Here is a 22,937-nt window from a genome sequence, read left to right as displayed (position 1 = left end):
CCCTCTGGGGCAAAAAAATTTGTTTTGCATATGTTTGTTTTTCAATAGTCATTTTGGCTTAAATGGATTAATGAATATTAATCCAAGGCAGTAGATACTACTCTCCTCCAACAGACAAGTTGGGTTGAGTATTGACTCTAAGCATACAACTTCAAAATATCAAGATAACTTGATTAACTCCATTTGTAAACTCTTCAAAGGATATTAAAAAATAGCAATTAATTTTTTTTTCTATTTAAGTAAATGTGCAGTATGATTTTATTATTCATATAAGAGGAATTAATACATACCATGTAAGATGAATACATCACATAGACAAAACAACTAACATTATTAATGCTTAATTATAACATTGTTAAAATAAAACATAATTGGCAGTGTATCAAAATATATATATATATATATAATAAAAATTTAACAATATATAATAAACTTAAGTATGTGATAATATTACCATAAGGAAAATAGTAAACTTATTGTTGATGAAATGTAAATTTAGTATGCATCATATGAACCATGGTATGAAAGAGTACCTACATTGAGCATAGTCTGCAGAATTAATACATAACAAAGTTCAGAAGATGAAGACATAGCATAAGCAAAACAAAGAACATAATTAATGCTTAACCGTAACATTGACAGAAACAGAATAAAATTGGTAGTATAAAATAAAAATTCAACAATTTATAATGAACTTAAGTATGTGATAATATTACCATGAAGAAAATAGTAAACTTAGTGCTGATGAAATGTAAATCTAGTCTACATCATATGCATCATGATATGAAAGAGTACCTACACTGAGCATAGAGAAAAATGATGACATGATGGGAGGAGCATGTTTATTGATCAATGCAGAATAAAACATTAATTGTTATCAAATGCTATTTGTTCCTTACATATGTGTCCAAAATAAAGTCTCACTACGCAATTTCCTTAGGACATAGAAAACTAACTATTCTCAAGCAAGTGAAAAAAGTTTTTCAAAGTTTTTCAAAATTTGAAGGAGTGAAACATTAAGAGATAAACCTTGAAGAATTTGAAGGAGCATATATTGAATTATAAATACAAACCTAGAGGACTTTCTTTTGCTTTAGCCAATTGAACAACAAAGGCAATTGATTCCTTTGTTACTCCTCTCTCGATATCTCCACTCATCGGACGACCATCCAACTTAATTTTATATATTAGAAAGTTGGATTTGTTAAAAGAACCATGAAACAAAATTTTGATTCTTACAAAATTTATTTTTCAAACTATTGAACATTGAAAAAAAGGACTCACGTGCCATAAGTTCAAGCTTTGAGGATTGGGTTTCATAATAGAGAACAATTTGTTCATACACAATATTATTGAATCCCGATTATTCGGTAAGCTAACCTGGATCATTTCCATAGTAAAATCCTTACCTCAAGGGTATACCCTAGAGGCTAAGAATTTACTGAAATGTATTACTTGGACTACTTACTATTATTAGCCTCAAATTTCTAATTGAATCTCGTATAGTGTTCATTATTAGGGGTGAAATGGAAAGTTGAATATGACTATGTCATGGCAAAATGAAGTGCATTGTATATGAGAATAAAAATGAGAAGAAGTAATGTCTCCATCTCAACATCACAGAAGATATGAAAAGCATAAAACTCATTATCAAATCATATAATTTCATCATGTTGTTGGGTATATAAAATCTCATAATTTGGTTAGTAAATTTTGAACTAAAAATTAAGAAAAAGTTTGATATAGTAAAAATGATAAAAATAAATTCATTGTGAAAGTAACGTTTGGGTTTGAGCGTGAATGTCATCTCAGGTTTAGTGGGCTGCGCACAGAAGAATCCAAAATAAGCTGAATTTGCATAGCTTGGGGCGATGTACAAGGCCTTGTTTGGTAGAAGATTTTGTTTTTGGGCCATATGTCACCTTAAATTCGACCAGGATCACATGGTCTATTAGGTTGTTCCTTTCAGCTTTTTTTTAGTAATTTTTACGTTTCAGTTTTCTGTTAAGCAAAGAAAAAAACATTTTTAAAGGAGTTATATTCAACATGAGAATTATAATATTCATTTTTCTGGGCCTTTCAAATCTTCATCCAGAAAAACTTATGATATTAAAGATGTTTGCTTTTTATTCAACGACACAATTAAGAATTGGTGTGGTAGCAAAAATAGTATCCAGAAACTGAGTAAGTCATAGCATGTGACTGAGATCAGGACGGAGCGAGAAATTTTATGGCCTGGGGAAACATCGAATGATTTTATCATTTTTGGGGACTACAAGATTAAATTGGGAAAATGGGAAAATTATAGAATAAAATGAATCTGCATTTATCATTTTTTTTCTCAATTTGGGCCTAAATATATTATACACACATAATTTATTAGATAATTCAAAATAATCAGTGTGCCACTTGCAGCCATAATAATGTGGCTCCCCCCTTTAGGGAGATTATATTATTTTATTCGTTTTATATGTTTTGGAAATCCAATATATTTATATTTTACTTTTCATCTTTACCCTTAATTACTACTCATTTTTTTCACCCAATTTCTTCATATTCTTTTAATTTAGTTTCAAATGTATATTCAATAAATTAATTGTAGTCAATTGTAACAACATTAACATTATAAAAAATATGTCTGTGATATTAAGTATTAAAAGTATGGAATGGAGAGTACTATTTAGGTTATGGTTTGGATTCTCAAAGCATCAAACATTTCTAGTAAGAGTTGGTAGGTCCAAAGCACCACCTAAAAGTGATTCTTCCAAAAAAGAAATTAAAAATAATAATAAAGGGAGTGTTGGCTTGTGACTTGTGAGGTTGATGAAACTAGAGGTAGGTTTAACTAGTTTGATTAATGATCTTTTCATTGATGGGGAGATAAGTATTAAAAAAACAATGATATGATAAGACATTTTTATGTTTTTATATTTAATAGAATAACACTTTTGTCATTAAAAACATATATAAAAGTAAATATTTATCTTTTTATTAATGAAAAGAATCATTGTTAAAACCGTTACAATGTGACAAGATCACATTATCACTATTTCTCATTGGTGTTTGTTTTGTCTAATCTTTATCACTAAGAAAGCTAGCAGTGGATTTGTAACATTTCCAACGCCATATTGCATTTCAAGTGGGACTCACATTAGCACTATGATCATACTTTAATGCCAACAGTAGGTCAAACCAATCAAAGGGCTCTTATTTGGTCACTATGATGAAAGGGGAAAATATCAAACACACTTATGATTCATAGATATTATTTTCAGTGTAATATATATTACAATTAATATATTATTTTTTATTCATTTATATTATTTATATTTAAGAGTTAAGAATGAGATAAAATAATGAATGATATAATATTAATATAAAAAACTTTTTCGTATTTGTACATACATTATTTTCTGAATGTTTTTGACAAACAAAATAATATTTCCATTCCACACAATTATTTATCAAACTACCATACTAAGATGAAAGGACATGCCATCAACTGCTATATGATTGATATCAGTGATGATACAAATCGAATGAGTGATTCACGCAGATATAATTTAGAAAATGTTCATGAAGTTACAACACCTATATGAAGAAAATTGTGTTAGACGTGAGCAATTGAGCATGATCAGATATTGTTATATAATATGTAAATAAAATTGAATATATCATATATAAATATAAATAAAATATAATTTATAAAGTGCATCATAATTGTTAACATAGGAGCAGAAGATTCATGATGAAGAAAATATAATAGAGAAAATGATATCAAAAATTTAATATGGTTCGGTAATTTGTTTACGTCCAGGCTGAAGAGCAACAAAAATATTCCACTATGATAAAAAAAAATTACAAATGTTTCACTCACTTCCCAAAATCCTAGTATACACAATTTCATTCTCACTCAAGTATTTCTCACAATATATAAGAGAACAAGAATAGAAAATATACACTAAGTTAAGTATTTGAAGCACTCATATTTATAGCCAAACATCTTAAAGATTATGTGACCAAAAGAAAAGTGTATTAATGTTAGTTTCACCATAGTCACTTCTTTTACTTGACAATATATTCTTCCTTTCTCCAATGATCTCTAGCCAATTCATTTTTGCTTAGCTCAAGAAAGTCTTTTCATAATTTTTTTAGTCAATATTCAATAGTTAACTAATTAAATATGGAAGAATCCACCACTGAATAAGGATTGTAATACATGACACAATCAATTTTTAATGAACAAGATTTCAAGTTATTTTTTAATAAAAAATTAAAAATAAAAAATTCTCTTCATATTTCAGTAGTGGACTCAATGTTCCAACTATCATATTTTTTTAAATGTTCAAATCATTAGTTTTCCTATGGAAATTATTATTTTTTAGGAAACTTTATGAAGAAATTGGTAGAGGATGTTTTGGATTACAATTTCTATTGAAAAAATAATAATTTTCAGTGTAAGAGTAATGTTATATTATATATGATTAGAATTTGAGAATTTCTCATATAACAAATCAAATTATTTCTAGATGTAAAAATGGGACATCTTTCATCTTTGTCTCTTTCTACTCACCAAGGTGTCACTCTTCCTGGAAAACAAAATATAGATATCATCCTATCTAAGTCTCTAAAGCATGTGTATTGTGGTTGAATCCGAGTGCACAAACCCAATCAAACTCAAATGTGTTAAAAGACAAACCCAATAGCCAAAATGAAATAGATACTCACATAATCAAGTAGCCATATCAAACCAGATCAATTCCCAATCTATTTTGATTCTTTCCCTTTTTAGCATATTTTCAATTTTCTGTTTTCTGGTATTTCTGTTAGGTTTCCTTTTTAGTAGTTTTCAGTTTTTTTTGTTTTCTCTTTCTTTGTATAAATAGCAAGGCTTTGTCTTGCTCAATCAATGTGAGGTATTATTCAAGTAATGCATTCTCTTCTCTAAATCTTCTTATCATCAAGCAATTCAAGATTGTCATTTCATTCTTTCACACAAAGTTCATTTCCTTCTTCTTCTTCATCAAGATGAGTGATGCCATTTTATATGGTATCAGAGCACCCTTTTGAAGGGTGTCTCGGCAGCGCCTCTGATTCAGCCTCTTGATTCCTGAACTGCGTGTTTCTTTCTTCCATCTTTCTTTCTCCTACAACTCAGAATTGCCCTCTGCTTTCTGCATCTTCTTCCGTCTTTCTGCATAAAAAATGACAATGATAACCACAAATCTTTCTATGGATCCATCAAGTGTATACTATATGCATCCTAATGAAAACCCAAGTGCATTTCTTGTTTCGTCTTTATAAAATGGGGGAAACTATCATTCACGGTCTAGAGCCATGACCATGGCACTTGGAACCAAAAATAAGTTGGAATTCATTGATGGATCCATGCCAAAACCGCCAACTCATGACCAAAATTTTCCCATCTGGAATAGATGCAACAAGCTGGTTGCATCTTGGCTCACTCAATCAATTGATCCCTATATTGTTCAATCAATATTATGGATGGACAATGCAAAAGAAATCTGGGATGACTTAAGAGATAGATATCACCAAGGAGATATGTTCAGAATTTCTGAACTGATTGGGGAGATCCATTCAATTAAACAAGGAAACAAGTCTGTTAGTGCATTCTATAACCAAATTCAAGGGTTTTGGTAGCAACTAGATGACTATAGACCAATACCACCATGTGAATGTGAAGTTAAATGTACAACAATCCATGTTGTAAAGAACTATAGAGAAAACAATTATGTGATATGCTTCTTGAGATGATTGAATGATCAGTTTTCTGCAGTGAGACCACATATTATGTTGAGTGATCCATTACCCCCTGTCAAGAAAGTATTCTCAATCTTGGTTTAACAAGAAAGGCAGATGCAACTTGAAGAACCAAGGCTCACAGCAAATGCTTTTAATAGTAATGTTGATTCAAGAATGAAGGGAAGAGAAAGAGGATATAGTAGAATAGGCAGATCTAGCAACTCATGAAGGTCCTCTACCTTAGGAAAAGGAAGAGGTCAAAAATCATTCACATACTTCCAAAGAATAGGTCACACTATTGACACATGCTACAAAAAGCATGGATTCCCTCATAGCTCCTCCAGCCTCACAAACAGTTTCACAATTGAGAACTCAGAATATCCTTATGAGCAAGGCAAAAGAATTGAAGCTATACTATTAGACACTCCACCATTCACCTCAGCTCAACAAAATGCATTAAAGGAGCTGATCAAGCAATCAATTAGGCAAAACACCAACAATACAAACCAGATAAGTTCGATCCAAACTTCTACTGATCTGCAAGAATCTCCAATCATAGGTAATTCTGCATCCCTTAAAGTTGAAAAAGCCACTTGGATTATAGATACAGGAGCAACAGATCATGTATGTTGCTCTCTAGTGCTTTTCCATACTTACAAGAAAATCAAACCAATTTACATAACTTTACCAAATGGAAACCAAGTGGTTGCTCAATATGTAGGAAGTATAATCTTTTCTGATTCCGTTTATCTCACAAATGTTCTTTATGTCCCTGCTTTTAAATTCAATTTGATTTCAGTCTCTAAGCTAACTTCTTCTCTAGCTTGTACATTAACATTTTCAGCTAACAAATGCTTGATCCAGGGAATAAGCTCCTTGAGGATGACTGGTGTAGCTAAAGTCAGTGGAGGCTTATACACAATGACTCAACTCTGCAAGAACTATCCTAACACTGCTCACATTAATGCTTACACTAGTTATAATGATTCGAATGTTTGGCATGCTAGACTAGGACATTTATCTCACAACAAACTGCTTCATATGCAAACTCTATTTCCTTTTATCAAATGTAATAAAACCATTGATCCATGTGATGTTTGTCATTTAGCAAAACAAAATAGATTGCCTTATTCTGTTAGCACTACTAAGTCTACTCATGCTTTTGATTTGGTGCATATGGACATATGGGGACCTTTGTCCACCCCTTCAACCTTAGGACATAAATACTTCCTTACTGTTGTTGATAATAAAACCAAGTTCACTTGGATTTTTTTCATGAAAGCCAAGTCTGAAACCAGCCAGTTAGTGAAAGATTTCATCTGCTATGTCGAGACTCAATTCAAATACAAACCTAAGGCCATTATAAGTGACAATGGGAATGAATTCATCCTGAAAGATTTCTATAATTCTAGAGGCATAGAACACCAAACTTCTTGTGTAGAGACACCACAGCAAAATGGTATTGTTGAGAGGAAGCATCAACATATACTTGTTGTGGCAAGAGCCTTAATTTTTTAGTCCAATTTACCTATATATTTATGGAATTATGGCATAGCACACTCAGCTCATCTAATCAATAGGCAGCCAACAAAGTTCCTCTCAAATAAGTCACCATATGAGGAACTACACAAAGTCTTTCCCAACATTAAGCATCTAAAGGTTTTTGGTAGCCTATATTATTCCTCAACTTTAGTTTCTCAAAGAAGAAAACTAGACCCAAGGTCTAAAAGATGTATTTTCGTAGGATTCCAACAAGGAACAAAATGATACATTCTTCTTGATCTTCACAATAATGAAATCTTTCTTTCGAGGAATGTGCAATTCTTTGAACATATCTTTCATTTCCCCAAATCCAATCCTGAAGATAACAATCCTATCCTTCCTATTCATGACAACGACCATTTGAGTTGCTGGGATGAACCTCTCACTAATAGAGACTCTATCATCACCATCCCTCAGGACAATTCTTTGAATGACAGTGCTCATATGACCAACACTGACCATGTGAGACATTCACAAAGAACTAGAAGAACACCAAATTACCTAGCTGACTATCATTATGCCTTGGTCTCTAATCCAAGCCAACCCTTCCTTACAAAAGTTAAATATCCTATTTCTGTCTATCTTTCCTATGATCACCTGTCTCCAACACATAAACACTTCTCTCTCACTATCTCTTTAAGTTCTACTCCTACTCTGTACGCAGAAGCTATTCTTCAGGATTGTTGGAGAAAAGCTATACATGCTGAATTAACTGCTCTCCAAAGGAATAACACATGGTACTTAACTACTCTGCCTACTAGAAAGAGAGCCATAAGGTGTAAATGGGTTTTCAAAATAAAACACCATGTTGATGGCTCAATAGAAAGACACAAGGCAAGATTGGTTGCCAAAGGATTCAACCAAATAGAAAGGGTTGATTACTTGGAAACTTTTAGCCCTGTCATAAAAATGACAACCATTAGAGTTATATTAGCTCTAACTGCCATTCATGATTGGCACCTTTATCAGCTGGATATAAACACAACATTCTTACATGGTAATCTCAAGGAAGAAGTATATATGAAGCCTCCTCCTGGACTCCACATCAAAGATTCTAAACTGGTTTGCAAATTGGAGAAATCCATCTATGGCTTAAAACAAGCCAGTAGACAATGGCATAACAAACTCACCTATACATTAATAACAATTGGATATTCAAAATGTCAATCTGATCATTCTCTATTCCTTAAAATTGTTGATTCTAATTTTACTGCAATATTAGTGTATGTTGATGATTTGGTTTTAGCAGGAAACGATTTACATCAAATTCAGTACACAAAGTTAGTCTTGCATTCAGAATTCAGCATCAAAGACCTTGGCAAACTGAAATTCTTTTTAGGCATGGAGGTAGCCAGATGCAGAGAAGGAATCACTCTATATCAGAGAAAGTACACACTAGACTTTCTACAACAATCTAGTCTGCTAGCTGCCAAACCATCATCAACACCCATAGAATACAATAGCAAACTTCAAATTAGTTTAGGAGAGACACTTAAAGATCCTACACCATACAGAAGGCTCATAGGCAAGTTGCTCTACCTCACACACACAAGACCAGATATATCTTTTGTTGTTGGATACCTTAGCCAATTCCTCAACACCCCAACAGATCTGCATCATCAAGCTGCATTCAAAATCCTTAGGTATCTAAAGAACTCCCCTACTCAAGGACTATACTTTCCTGCACACAACAACAATCAAAGGATATTCAGACTCAGACTGGGGGGCTTGCCTTGATACTCGAAGACCCATCACATGGTGGTGTTTCTTTCTAGGTCCAGCATTGATTTCATGGAAAAGTAAAAGGAAGAACACAGTCTCAAGATCTTTAGCAGAAGCCAAATATAGAGCCCTTGCCATGGCATCTTGTGAGGCTCAATGGCTTCTATATCTCTTCAGGGATCTGGGCATACCTCATACATCTCCAATCAACTTATTTTGTGACAATAATTCAGCTCTTCATATAGCCGCAAATCCAGTTTTTCATGAGAGAATCAAGCATATCGAAATAGATTGCCATGTGGTTCGTGAGAAGGTTCAAAATGGTACTCTTCATCTCCTACCCATCTCTTCAAAATTCCAAAAAGCAGATTTCTTCACCAAATCTCTCTCACCATTACCTTTCCACAATGTACTCGCCAAGCTTGGTATGATAAGCATTCACACGCAAGCTTGTGGGGGATGTTAAAAGACAAACCCAATAGCCAAAATGAAATAGATACTCACATAATCAAGTAGCCAAATCAAACCAGATCAATTCCCAATCTGTTTTGATTCTTTCCCTTTTTAGCATATTTTCAATTTTCTGTTTTCTGGTATTTTTGTTAGGTTTCTTTTTTTAGTAGTTTTTCAGTTTTTTCTGTTTTCTCTTTCTTTGTATAAATAGCAAGGCTTTGTCTTGCTCAATCAATATGAGGTATTATTCAAGTAATGCATTCTCTTCTCTAAATCTTCTAATCATCAAGATTAATGATGCCATTTTACAAATGGTTTTTTATTTTTTACCTGCCTCCATGTGCAATAGCACCATTGCCAAATTAATAATTTCTCTAGTCTAGTCATAGAATTTTCTTCCTATCCAATACTCAAACTTTGGTCATTGTTCAAAGAAGAATAGGTCAACACGTCAATAAATGCAAAATTAATTTAAATTATAATATTTTCGTTATTTTTCTTTTAAAAATTCCAGTGGGAAATTTCTGCGCATTAACGAGTTGGATTTAGCTAAATGCCGGAGCATCTTTTGCCTTAAATTATGTGAACCTTCTAGAAGGTCATCCCACAGTTTGATTGAGAGACATAGGTCATAGGGTCAGAAGGATAAGAATGAAGATCATCTTTCAGACTTTTGTTGGACTGTTTAAAATATCCTTTAAATATAAACTAATACTTTTGTATTAATGAAATTTGATTGAGTAGAAGCAAACAAAATAATTATTTACAAACACACTAGTTTTAAATAGTACATGCTTAATTTCTTTTAAGCAAAGTCTTAAGTTTGTGGACAGGAAAATATTTTTCTGTGAGAGTTAACCTCATCTACTTGTGTATGTTTTGTATTCTATATGAAATACATGTGAGAAACAAAAAAACAAAATAATTATTTTGGAGAGAGCCTTTCTATTTTCCACATATAAAATATCAAAGATTTGTTTCATTATTTTTAATTCGGTCCTTTTTTTACCACTCCAAGTGGGTCGTTTGCAATCAAAATTCAAGAGTGACGGTTTGTGGGGGTAAGAAATCATGTGTATCAAATACACATGATCGTGAATCATTAGGTATTGAAAAGCCACTAATGCCACCAATTAGCCATTTATTTTCAGCTTATAACCCGGCAATGATGGAGGTGTTGTTACTCATAACTCAAATCAAAAGATGTAGCTTCATTTTGTATATTTTTTCTTCTTTTTCTTCTCTTCATGTATATAGGGGAAAATGATACTTTTAGTAGAGACAAGAAAATATATTGATAGAGAGTACTACTCAATCAAGTTATATATTTTTTATAATAATAAGATGGTGTACAACTCAACTAAGTTATAGTTGTCTTCTTGTGATTAATTCCCACTCTTAAATTATCATATTATCATATGGTTCTCTCTACCCAAAAAAATTATCATATGTTTCTGATAGGAGGGTCTGATGTCAATGGTCAAGTAGGCATCACGTGTGAAATGAAGCAACAAATAATTAAGAAAAAAATGTAAATAGCGTAACAATATGCATTGGAATTAATGTTCGATAAGAAAATCGGTGGATTGTTGTGCATCTTCACATGCAACTGAGAACAATAAAGGAAATATTCTTTAAAATAAGCCACCTTAAAAAATAAAACTTAGGTTTGTATATGTTGATGTCTCATGCAACTATGCTGTGCAGAGAAAAATAAAGAATATATCAAGAGGAATAAAATAGAAAGGTGGAAATATTAAAATAAAGAGTGAAATATCTGTGTAATATTAATGTAAAAATTTATATTCAATTATGTATTATTTATCATTCATTTTTATTATTTTTATTTAAGAGTTAATAATAATTAAATATAAAAAATAAATAATACAATAACAGTATAAAAAAACTTTATATGATTCTTGCATACATGGGGCATAACTATAGGATGAGTAGCGTAGACTCGTGACTGTGGTAAAAATTTTAGGCTTGTAAGAGAAGACTGTGATGTTTCACAACATGACAAAACTTGTTTATATTATTTTTCTTTATTGAGCTCCCAAAACGTATCACAGAAGCAATCCGAATCAAACACCTTCACTGATTGTTATTCTTGTTTATTTTATTTGCTATAACAGAAGCATGATTTAGAATTTATTTTATCTAAACAATACTAAATTTCCCTCAGACTAAAAATTTAGAAACAGATCCCCTGAAACAAGGTTGATTATATTCAGAACTAATATTCGTAATTTAAAAAATGTACAGTGTTTTCTTGTGCTTGGTATAATTAATTGTCCTGTTTTTTTATTACACAGAGGACCAGAATAGTGAATAAGAAAAAAATTTATAAACAAAACCCATAATATTTTTTTATAGTTTTCGATAAGTTATGCTACTACATCATCTCTTCTATAATATTCCCCTCACAGCCATTTAGATCCCCGAGCTTGGGAATAAATTATCTAATCTTGTTTTTCTAACCCTACCGATTGAGCATATACACCAGCCATGACAATAAAATCTGAACAAATAACTATTGGTAAACTTTTGTTATGGAGATTCCATTCCTACCAATAGATGGTTAGGCGTTCTATTAAATGACAGTATGTGAAGCTTTACTAAAAATTTGGAGTGTTGGATTTTCGGTGACATCCTCAACTGATGCTCGGAAGACTTATTAAATATAAAACATTAACCCTAGATCTTCATTAAAGTGAAATTCTTATGTAGATTTATAATATAAAATATGAGTTTAAAATTTATGCATCGATAGTGTAAATTTTTTTACACTGTTAGCACATCACCCACCATTGATTTGTAATACTTTTATTTGAAGTCAATAGTAATTAACATATGAATAGTGTAAATTTGCTGACAGTGTAAAAAACACTGTCAATGTATATATATTAAATCCATAAAATATATGTTTCAGATATATTTCAAGTTTGAAGATGGTAACATTATTTTCAACTCCATTTAGTTCAGATTTTAGATTTTTCCTTCAGATTTGGGTAAGCATAAACTACCTTTTACCATTCCTATACCTACACCCACTCAATACACAAATTAATAATTTCCATAACATAAATAGTTAAATAGTAAAGCTAAATTCATCACATGTTTTGCTAAACTTGTGATTTAAGTATTAAGTATCTTAATTTTTGAAGTTCTTTGATCTCTAATGTTATATATTATTTGAATCGGAAGCTATGAAAAATTTAAACATTGAAAATTACCATGTAAGAGTCCTATTGTGAATTAAAGTCTTAACTGTCTTACTTAAGTTGAATTTCAGTGAATGAAATATAAATGTAATATTAATCTCAAATGTTATTTATTCAAGAGGATAGGATCAGTGTCACCAAATTTGATGATTTTGAAATGTCACACCATATTTTTTCTCATATAATTCGAAAATTATTTAAGCTTGTTCCTTCCTAAAGACGACATAGGCAAGACTGAAAGACTCATACGTGCGGCAAAAGTTTCAAGGAATGACAAGTGAAAGAGAGAAACACAAAGTTCAAAAAAGAAGAATAATAGCATAACGGGAGGATTTCTCATCTATCACGTTCACATGCTATACCTGGGTCTCAAATTATATACTACACAAATAAAAAATAAATTATATCCTTTTCCTTCATATAATAACTCCATTAGAATCCCGAACACGGTAGCATATACTGAACCCTGTTCACACTGTAAACCTGTTCTATGGTAAAACGCTAAGTATGAAAGCATCGACCATAGCAAACTCCACAACTCACCTTCATGCATTGAATGCCACCGGGTCAAGGTCTTCCGTACAAGTCCAAAACCTACAATTACCCGTCAACTCTTGCCCTTCATTGTGGTCGCATCAACCATTGTTAAAGTGAAAGTTTCTGTAACCATTACCCAAACCACTATTTAAAAAGTTCGTTACTTCATTCTACACATCTTTCACTTCATTTTGCAATCTCAAAACCAAACACACACACTCTACTCAGAACTAAGCATTTGAAAGATCAGATATCTTTGCACACGTTTATACACATGGAGAAGAAGGATACGGTAATGAAGATGGAGGGTACAATAGGGGATTCTTCCCTTTCTGGTTATAATCCATTTGGTAACTTGTTTGATTTCTGTGAAGTGGAAAAGAGTTCTTTAGGGATTATGGAGTTACTGGGTGTGCATGAGTATGGTAGTACTCTTCAGTTTCCTGATATACCACAACAACGATTATCAACTATGTCTGTGCCTAAGGTGGTTCCATCTTTTGAGACTGTGAGAGAGTGTAACTCTGAGTTGTTGAACCATCGACCTGCCACTCCTAACTCCTCTTCCATTTCATCCGCATCCACTAGTGAAGCAGTTAATGATGAACACAATAAAACTGTAGACCAAGCTGAAGAAGAAGAAAAGAATAAGATCAAGAAACTGTGAGTTATTTTCATCATGACAATTTTTTACTTTCTTGGGTTACTGAAAACCATTTTTTGTGATAAAAGGATAAGGATAGTGCATGGTGGTTTTTTTCCAGCTTAAGATATGATTTTTATTTTAATCATTTTGAGGGTCTACTAAACCTCACTTTTGAAAAGTCAATTTTACTAGTAAATGATTCATAGGATGGGAAGAACGTGCAATTCTGGGTGCTTTAGCATCAAGTATATTTTATTTTACATATTACCTACTTTAAGCTCTGATGTTATGAAGGTTAAAAGATATGATGGTTCATATTTGGGTTTAGGTTGAAGGCCAAGAAGACTAATCAGAAGAAGCATAGAGAACCAAGAGTGGCATTCATGACTAAAAGTGAAGTGGATCATCTAGAAGATGGTTACAGATGGAGAAAGTACGGTAAAAAAGCTGTGAAAAACAGCCCTTTCCCAAGGTAATGTGAACTCTACTTTAATTTCCTTCCTTATCCCTTATTCTTTGATTGACTAAGACCCAAAAACAAAAATATAAGCTCATGATATTATGCGTGTTTATACATGTAGGAGTTACTATCGTTGCACCAGTGCCTCATGTAATGTGAAGAAACGTGTGGAGCGCTCTTTTACTGATCCAAGCATTGTTGTCACAACCTATGAAGGCCAACACACACATCCAAGTCCAGTTATTCCTCGTTCAGGCCTCACTGGAGATCCAGATATCTCCGCCGCAAACTACTTATCTCAGTATCAACAGCAACACTTTCAGCAACAACAACAACTCCTTTTCAATACATTGTCTTCTTTGAGTTTCCCTTACAATCATTCTACGCCTTCAGAGATTGCTTTTGCTCAAGAGAGACTGGTTTGTAATCATGGGAAAACTGCTGCATTTCTAAGGGACCATGGGTTGCTTCAGGATGTTGTTCCTTCACATATGTTGAAGCAAGAGTAGTTGTTGATAGCTCTAGCCACATTACTATTTCTTAATTCTATGTGATCTATTTTTGCTGATTTAATTTTTTCTACCACACTTTAATTAGGTCACAACTCTAGTACTAGAATATACGTAATTTTTCTTCATGTGACTAACAGGTGGTGGTAAATTGGTAATATATATTAGTGATCATGATTATATTCATATAGTTTGATTTTGGAACAAAATTTGGGTACAATTCTTTGGTTGGTTATGTTGTTGTTCAATTAAAGCATAATATGTATTGTATTATACATGTGATGTTATTTTTCATTCATAAACTGGATCATATATTATGTTTCTACTGGAGAGTAATACCAAGCACTAGAAGAATTGTACCAAATTAGTCTTATCCTTCATCTTTTTTTGACCCATTGCAGGGTCTAGTTCCTCAGTGACGTCTCTTACTGCTTAGTTCTGCTTCAATATTTTATCTTAAACCAAAAAAGGGGAACACAATTTTCATTGCTGGGTTGGGCTGTGTCAGAATCAGAAAATGATAAAAATAGTAACAGAACTTTTGAGTTGTGTGCACTTTTTAATCTTCTGATCTGACTCATACTTTGTCTTGTATTTTTGTTTGTTATGGTTGAGGGAATGTGCATTGATTCCAGAGGTACACCACTTACGATTGGTTTGGTTAAGGTTTTAAAACAGGAACAATTAGTATATCACCTTACTTTCTATTTGTTCCTGGAAATGTTTTTTTTTCTTTTTTAAATTAGTAGGGTCCTGTAGTGAAATCTCAATCCCAATATCCGTTTTGAGCTGGTTGAGTAAATGCCTTCAATTGTAGAGTGGTGAAGAGCAAAAACAAAGCTTGATAGGAAGAGATATTGATAAAGACACATATTTTAGCTTTCATTTATGCACCAAAACAAATCATGTTCATTTTTAAATTTAGTATCTATTGAGAAAGTAAGAACAAAACTTTAAAGTTATGTTTTGAAGAGTAAGATACAAAAAAGAAGATTTGTGACTCAGTTCATAAGTGTATTTTATAGCTTTCAAGTTATTCACTTCCGTGTGTTACTCTCTCATAAACAACTCGATTCATTATTCATTACTCATAAACAACTCACAAACAGACGACTAATGGAAAGGTTATTGGCCAACACACTGTTAGAGGTTATTATCACTATGCCAGATATCGTAATAAACAGTGGTCATTCAACAACGCAATTTTGAACGACGTTGTTGAAAATGTGGCGGAAGAACATCAACAACGCATAATAAAACATGCGCTGTCAATTTGTGTAACTTCAACAACACATTCTTGACAATGCGTTGTTGAACATCTATAACGTTAGCGCTGACTTGAATGATTTACTTTTGATAGCGAATTTGATAGAAAGCACCGTTGATATGAATATATGCAACAACACATATTTAAGGAAGCGCTGTTGAAGATGACATAGTAACCGCGTTTGCTTAATTATGCACTGTGGATGTTTTACGACTTTTTAAGTGTCCGAGAAATTAATGGTGGAGTAGTTATGCGTCTATTTATTTGTTGAAATATTAATAGTTGAGTGATTATGCATTTTGTTGTTGTTGAAATATTAATGGTTGAGCGGTTATACGTCTCTTCGTTTCTCGAAATATTAATGATTGTTCATCTATAAATATTGTGGTTCACTCAATGTTCTATTTCATCAGTAAACTAAGAGCCTAAGAGTACGTGTTTTCTATAAGAGTATGTTCATGAAGATGGGAAGAAGAAAACACAAAGTAGTAAAAAAAGAGCAATACTGCAAAGAGTGAAAACGAGAAAAAAAAACACCCAGATTTGTATAGAGGAGTCGAGAAAAAAATTGTGTTTCTGTTTCAAAATCATGTGAATGAGGTATTTAACAATTTTTGATTTTGCAAAAGGGCCAAGATTTCAAAAGGAAAGTGATTGTCATACAAGATTTGCGTGAGATGAAGATTTAGTTGATTGATCTCTTTCATTTGCAATTGAAAGGAAATAAAAGGAAAATGAGATCAATGAATTATTTTTCTTCATCTTCAATTGATTTCATTTGCAATTGTGGAAAAGATTAACATGTAAAGTATTGAGTTTAGTTCATTGAGCTCTTTCAATTTTCAAAACGGTCCCAGATTTCAGAAGGAAAGTGGCTCTTATACAAGATTTACATGAGGTGAAGATTTAGTTCATTGATCTATTTCAATTGAACCGAAATAAAAGGAAAAAGGGGATCAATGAATTATTTTTCTTCATCATCTGTAGCAATTCCTTAAGTTCATTGATTTCCTTCTTGACAAAAGGACTCAAAATTTAAAAGGAAATCAATGAATTGTTATACAAGATTTGTGTAGAAGAAAAAAGGACACAGATCAATGAATTATTTAATTCATTCACCTCTTTCATTTTTCAAAACGGTCTCAGATTAATGAAGTTTTGTATAGAGGAGTCGAGGAAAAAATAATTTCCTTCATTGAAATCATTTTCATTGTATTCTTAATCTTCCAAATCATTTAGTTCATTATATTCGCATGTACCAAATTATTTAGTTCATCATAATGTATTTTGTCTCTCTGAATGAATAATAAAACAATTATTTTGGAGGTTAATTTCTGTTTTTTTGTTAATTATTTGGATGATTATTCTGTTTAATATTTTTGCATTGTTCCTTATTGATAAACACAATAAAAAAATTATCAATACTTAATAAATACAAAAACAAATTAACAAAATGTAATGTTTAATATTTTATCCAGTTTCGTATTAATAAACACAATTATATAGTAATAATCTACTTCATGACAACTTCATGTTAATTTACGTAAATTCATGTTGTATAAATATTTTCCAGTTATGTAAAATATTAATTTAACAACGCATAACTACGAATACGCTGTTAATTTGGAAAATGAGTTCAGTTTAATAACGCATAATTATAATTGCGTTGTCAATTAGATTCTATTAAACAACACATAATTCAGATAACGCAGTCAATTAGATTCTATTCAACAACACTACATCTCGGTAGCATTGTTGACGTGTTAATGAAAATAAGTAGTAAACAACTGGATACACAACAACAATGAAATCCTTAATATGCACTATTGAAGATGTTGATACAACAACGCTGCATTAAATATGTGGTGTGGAAGAAGTCGTGTTCATTAAATGGTTACTAGAGTTTAAATATCTAAAACATGAATCATTTCCTCTACGCTCTCAAACTTACTCGAAAAGAAATCCTCACACTCTCAGCAAACCCTCATACTCTCATATCTGAAAAAACTTCATCAATGGCATCCCAAATTGGCGATTATGTATCTCATAGTAGTGACGAAGTTTCACCGACTCCACAAGACAAACAAATCTTTGCTAAAAAACGACCTCCACGTGGAATGACTTCCATGAAGAATGTCATTCGGTCAAGAAGTAAGGATGTGAAGATAGAAGTTCAATGGAACTCTAAAGCCCAACCATTAAACTCGAAGGGTGGCAACACATTGATAAGCTATATTGATGTTGTTGTTAGGCAGAATGTGAAGCTAACCTTCAACAGATGGATTGATGATGGATTGATGTAGGGAATGTCGTGAAAGAGCGTATTTGGAATGAAACAACATTAAATTTATTTTTTCAATTTTTGTGTTTTTGTGTTTTCATCCAATATACGTACATGTGTTACATTTTCATGCAATGTACACATATGAATGTGTTTGCATGCAATATAATGTATATGTGTTTTTATTTCAGGCAACTTTTGATGTTGGTGAGGAGCATAAGGATTATATCCTTAAATCGGTTGGCAAGGCTCTTCGACAATTCCGAGCTGCTGTCGGAAAATTACTCAGAGATGTTGATGGCAATGTCAACCTAAAACCTTCAACTAAATATGCAGATATCGTTAATGAAGAGGATTTCAAGACTTTTGTCACCCTACGCACACAAGACGAGTCTTTCTTGGTAAAATCATATTCTTTGTATTGACTTTTGTATATATGCTTTTGTATATCATTATTGATATTAATGTTGTTTATTCTTTCAGAAATTAAGTAATGAAAACCGCAAGAGGACATCCAAGCCTTTATATCCATACCGAGCTTCTCGAGCAGGGTATAGAGGAATCAAGAAAAAAATGTAAGTATTGTTAATTTGTACATTATTGGTTATGTTTTGTATGCATATATATCTAATTACATTATTATTGGTTATGTTTGTTAGTTGGAGAACAAACGCGATACACCTATGACTCCACATGGAGTAGAACTCGATGTTTTATGGGTGGGTGCCCGTAAGAACAAAGATGGTGTCATCGACAATGAAGAAGTTTAACAAGCGGCAAGACGTGTTGTAAGCGCTCATATTTTTTAATTATACTTAATTTTCCTACTTTATTTATCAAAATGTGATTAATTAACATTATGTTTTTTTTTTTTCTTGATTTGTCAGGTTGCCCTAAAAGAAAAGGAGGAAAACTCGGATAGTCGCATAATACTTGACAGAAAACTAGGACTGCCTATCTATCCTGGTCGTATTCGAGGTGCAGGATTTGGGGTTAGCCAACGAACATTTGTACCTCATCCAAAACGTTCAACCAAAGCCCAAATGAGCCAAGTTCAAAATCAACTAGATGACCCTATGCAACGGTTCAACGAGTTTGAACAATCAATGAAAGCGAAGGAAGCTGAATGACAATGAGAGTTGCACTACATCTGCACCTTACAACATTCTCATTCTGATTCTCATTTCTGAGGTAATTTAGTTAACTTCTTCTAATTTAGTTAACTTATTTTAATTTAGTCGTTAACTAATTATATTTTTTAACTTACATACATGGAATCAGTTCTTGCAAACTTTTCTTGGATACCCCAACTAGTCGAGTAGTGGGTGTTGGGAAAGTGCACAAGTCGGCCAATGCTATGCTACATAATGCACATATCCCAAGCCATCATGTGAAGGTCTCGATTGACATTGCAATCGATGATAATGCGTTGCTGGCAATTCCTCTCGATGAGAATATGTTCACAGTAAGAAGGGCTATATGCACTTTTGTGGCTTAGCCGGTAGACCTTGTTCAAGTAATTCCTCCCAAGCTATGATTTTTCACCTTATGCTCACTCATATTATATATATATATATATTGATCTATAATTGATATGTTTTTATTAAATATTTTAGGAAAACGTACATTCCACCCACAGTAGCACCCAAAAGTCTAAGCCATCTTCTAGGGATGTGAGCTCAAAGCCATCTACTGGGGATGTGAGCTCCAAGAATACTATCAACTATTATATTTAGCTAATAGAGCATGTAAAGAAGATGGGAGATGATATGATAATTATATCAATTCCCAATGAAGTCTATGAAGATAATGTTGATGAATACATTGGCATGAGTGAAGTCCGAGATGTATATAAACGTGATTGTATATGTGCAAGTGTTGTATGTATATATGAGGTAAATTATGTTTTCTTAACTTCTCACTTTTGCATGGTGGGGTGTTATAATTAACTAACATTTGTGTTATATATATTAGGTACTTGTATGAAATTTTTATTAAGGTAAATAAGAAAAAGGTGATGCTCATATCGCCACACCTTACCGCTTTGATGTCGCACGAAAAAAATGAGATTGGGGAAAACAGAACGAATTACAGATAATCTCATACATCATAAAGAAGATGCAGATTTATTTCTTACACCTTTTAATATCGGGTGAGCATTTTGTAATTGTCTTTTATATTTCTTTCTTTAGTATGCTTGTTGTGCTTAACATTTCCTAATCATGTACATATGTTTTGTTAGGCAACATTGGGTTTTGGTTGCCATCAATCGGGTCAATGAATAAATATACTACTTTGACTTATTGGCATGTGGTGATATGAATAACTACGCCGCTATGAAAGAGATGTTTTCTAAATAAGTGGACTACTCATTTAAACTTTTAGTTACACTTTCACTTTCCTAGTTGTTTATTAATTATGTACATTTTCTATTGTTTAGTGTGATGAAAGTTTACAAATTAAATAATCGTGGTAGAAACAAGTTACCAAATCCCAACAAAATCAAGTGGAGTCGTATATAGGTATTGACACAAATCATCTCAAACAATTATGTGTGTAATGATCAACTAATGTTATATTTATATGTTTACTTCATTTTAATTGTAGACCCCTTGTCAAACAAACGAGGGAGATTTTGTCTATTACGTGCTGAAATTCATGTAGGAGATCATTCAACAGTGGTCAAATAATGAAATCAAGTTTGTTGACAAATCATATACAGATGACCAAGTCAACCAGATTAGAGAACAATGGTCAAAGTTTGTACTTAGTTTAGTTTGCAAATGATAGGTATAGTAGATAGTCTTGCACAAATTGTAGCTTAGGGAATTTAATTAATATTCAATATAATGTATATGATTTGGTCTAAGTAATATATGTTTATGTAAGTTGAAATTTAGTTGTGTTCATATAATTGTCATTTGATGTTTCTGTATGCATTCATTTTGTTGTTATGTTTTGTTTCTATATGCATCATGATATTTTCTGTTGTGTGCATAACTTTGTAGAATTATGAATAATTGTCTTCGACATCGCTTTTGTATGATTGCATTGTTGTTATACTCATACAATAATGTTTTTTAACAATGTGATTTGATTATGTTGAATTCAACAGCGCATTCTAAAAAAACGCTATTTCTTTCGTTGAATTCAACATCGCATGAACAAAAACGCGATGTTAAATTCTTATTCTCTTTTAATTATACAACAATGCAGACGGTAAGAAGCGTTGTTGATATGATCAAAATTATTTCCTCTACACTTAATTGATTAATTGTTTGAATGTTATTTATTATCATTATAAATTGTTCTATATATTTAATAAATTCTCATTAATTGAATGTCATAACGTAATTATTAATTTGAATTTTTTTAAAAAAAATGAATTAGTAAAAAAATTATTATATATTCCACAACATTTACTTAAGGTTGCGCTGTGGAACACTTACCTTCATATTTGAATGGGGAGTTTTTCCACAGCGTTTTCTTTAGGTTGCGTTGTTGATTATGTATCATTGACAATGCATTTTTCATTATGCGTTGTTGATGATACTATCAGACCTTAAAAAATTAAAATGTTCTCGCATTCTCACACATTCATTAGCAATCCCAACACTTATTTACTCAGCAGCGAAACATATTTACTCTCAAAATCGACCTCGAAAATCATTTAACATCGTCACCATTCACTCATTCAACACCAAAAATCATTCACTCATTCAACACAAAAATCATTCAACACCGATTTTGAAAATCCGTCACTCATTTAACCTCAAAATCATCATTCACGCATTCAACACCAAATTGAAAGTGAGTTTTTCTTGTAGTTATTTGCCTTTTTAATTACATTATATTTAACTAGTATTGAGTTATAAATATTTTCCTTATAAATGAGTGAAAGTGATTTCACTCATTTAACTTGTATTGAGTTGGGGTTTCCGATTCATTAAGCTTACATTATGAGTTAGGGTTCCAATCATAACAATGCATTTGCTCTACAAGCTTAACCCCAAGTTTTAGGGATTTATGCTCATTATATTTTTTGTTAATAGAAAATGTAGGGATTTATGCTCATTATATTTTTTTGTTAATAGAAAATGGATCGAAAATGGATGGGTATCAATCGATTGACGAAGGAGTATGAAGAAGGAGTGAAATCATTTGTTAGGTTTGAAATTGAGAATGCTGAAAACCTTAATAGAATTGTATGTTCTTTTTTAAGATGTTGTTACCCAAACCGAATTACTCCAAATGAGTTAAAATGTCATTTAGTGTGTCATGGTATTGATCAAAGTAACACATGTTGGACAAGACATGATGAGACGAGAGACATTATGGATTGTGATGATGAGATGCATATGAAAGACAACTACACAAATGCATAGGAAGACGATCGTTTCGAGGAAATGACAAACGTTGTCGAAGAAGATCTTCAATATTGTCCTGAGATGTTTCAGCGGTTGATAAATGATGTTGAGAAACCATTATATGATGGTTGTACTAAATTCACAAGATTGGCAGCAGTGTCAAGGT

At 32.1% G+C, this 22,937-nt stretch overlaps 1 protein-coding gene across 1 annotated transcript; it reads left to right on the top strand.

Annotated features, from left to right (window-relative positions):
• On the top strand, positions 13,185-15,086 carry LOC109346269 (probable WRKY transcription factor 23). The gene is made up of 3 exons (XM_019585739.1): positions 13,185-13,904; positions 14,216-14,359; positions 14,469-15,086. Exons 1-3 carry the CDS (start codon positions 13,516-13,518, stop codon positions 14,854-14,856), a joined length of 921 nt encoding a protein of 306 aa, XP_019441284.1. The 5' UTR covers positions 13,185-13,515; the 3' UTR covers positions 14,857-15,086.

This window comes from Lupinus angustifolius, chromosome LG04, assembly GCF_001865875.1.
Source record: "Lupinus angustifolius cultivar Tanjil chromosome LG04, LupAngTanjil_v1.0, whole genome shotgun sequence".
NCBI classification, from domain to species: domain Eukaryota; kingdom Viridiplantae; phylum Streptophyta; class Magnoliopsida; order Fabales; family Fabaceae; genus Lupinus; species Lupinus angustifolius.
This window is presented reverse-complemented; position numbering and strand designations above follow the sequence as displayed.

Bases quoted from the DNA above. Each gene is read 5' to 3' on its own strand.
- LOC109346269 (XM_019585739.1), top strand. From the start codon at position 13,516: ATGGAGAAGAAGGATACGGTAATGAAGATGGAGGGTACAATAGGGGAT. The intron at 13,905-14,215 runs GTGAGTTATTTT...ATTTGGGTTTAG, and splicing joins AAGAATAAGATCAAGAAACT to GTTGAAGGCCAAGAAGACTA. The intron at 14,360-14,468 runs GTAATGTGAACT...TTATACATGTAG, and splicing joins AAAAACAGCCCTTTCCCAAG to GAGTTACTATCGTTGCACCA.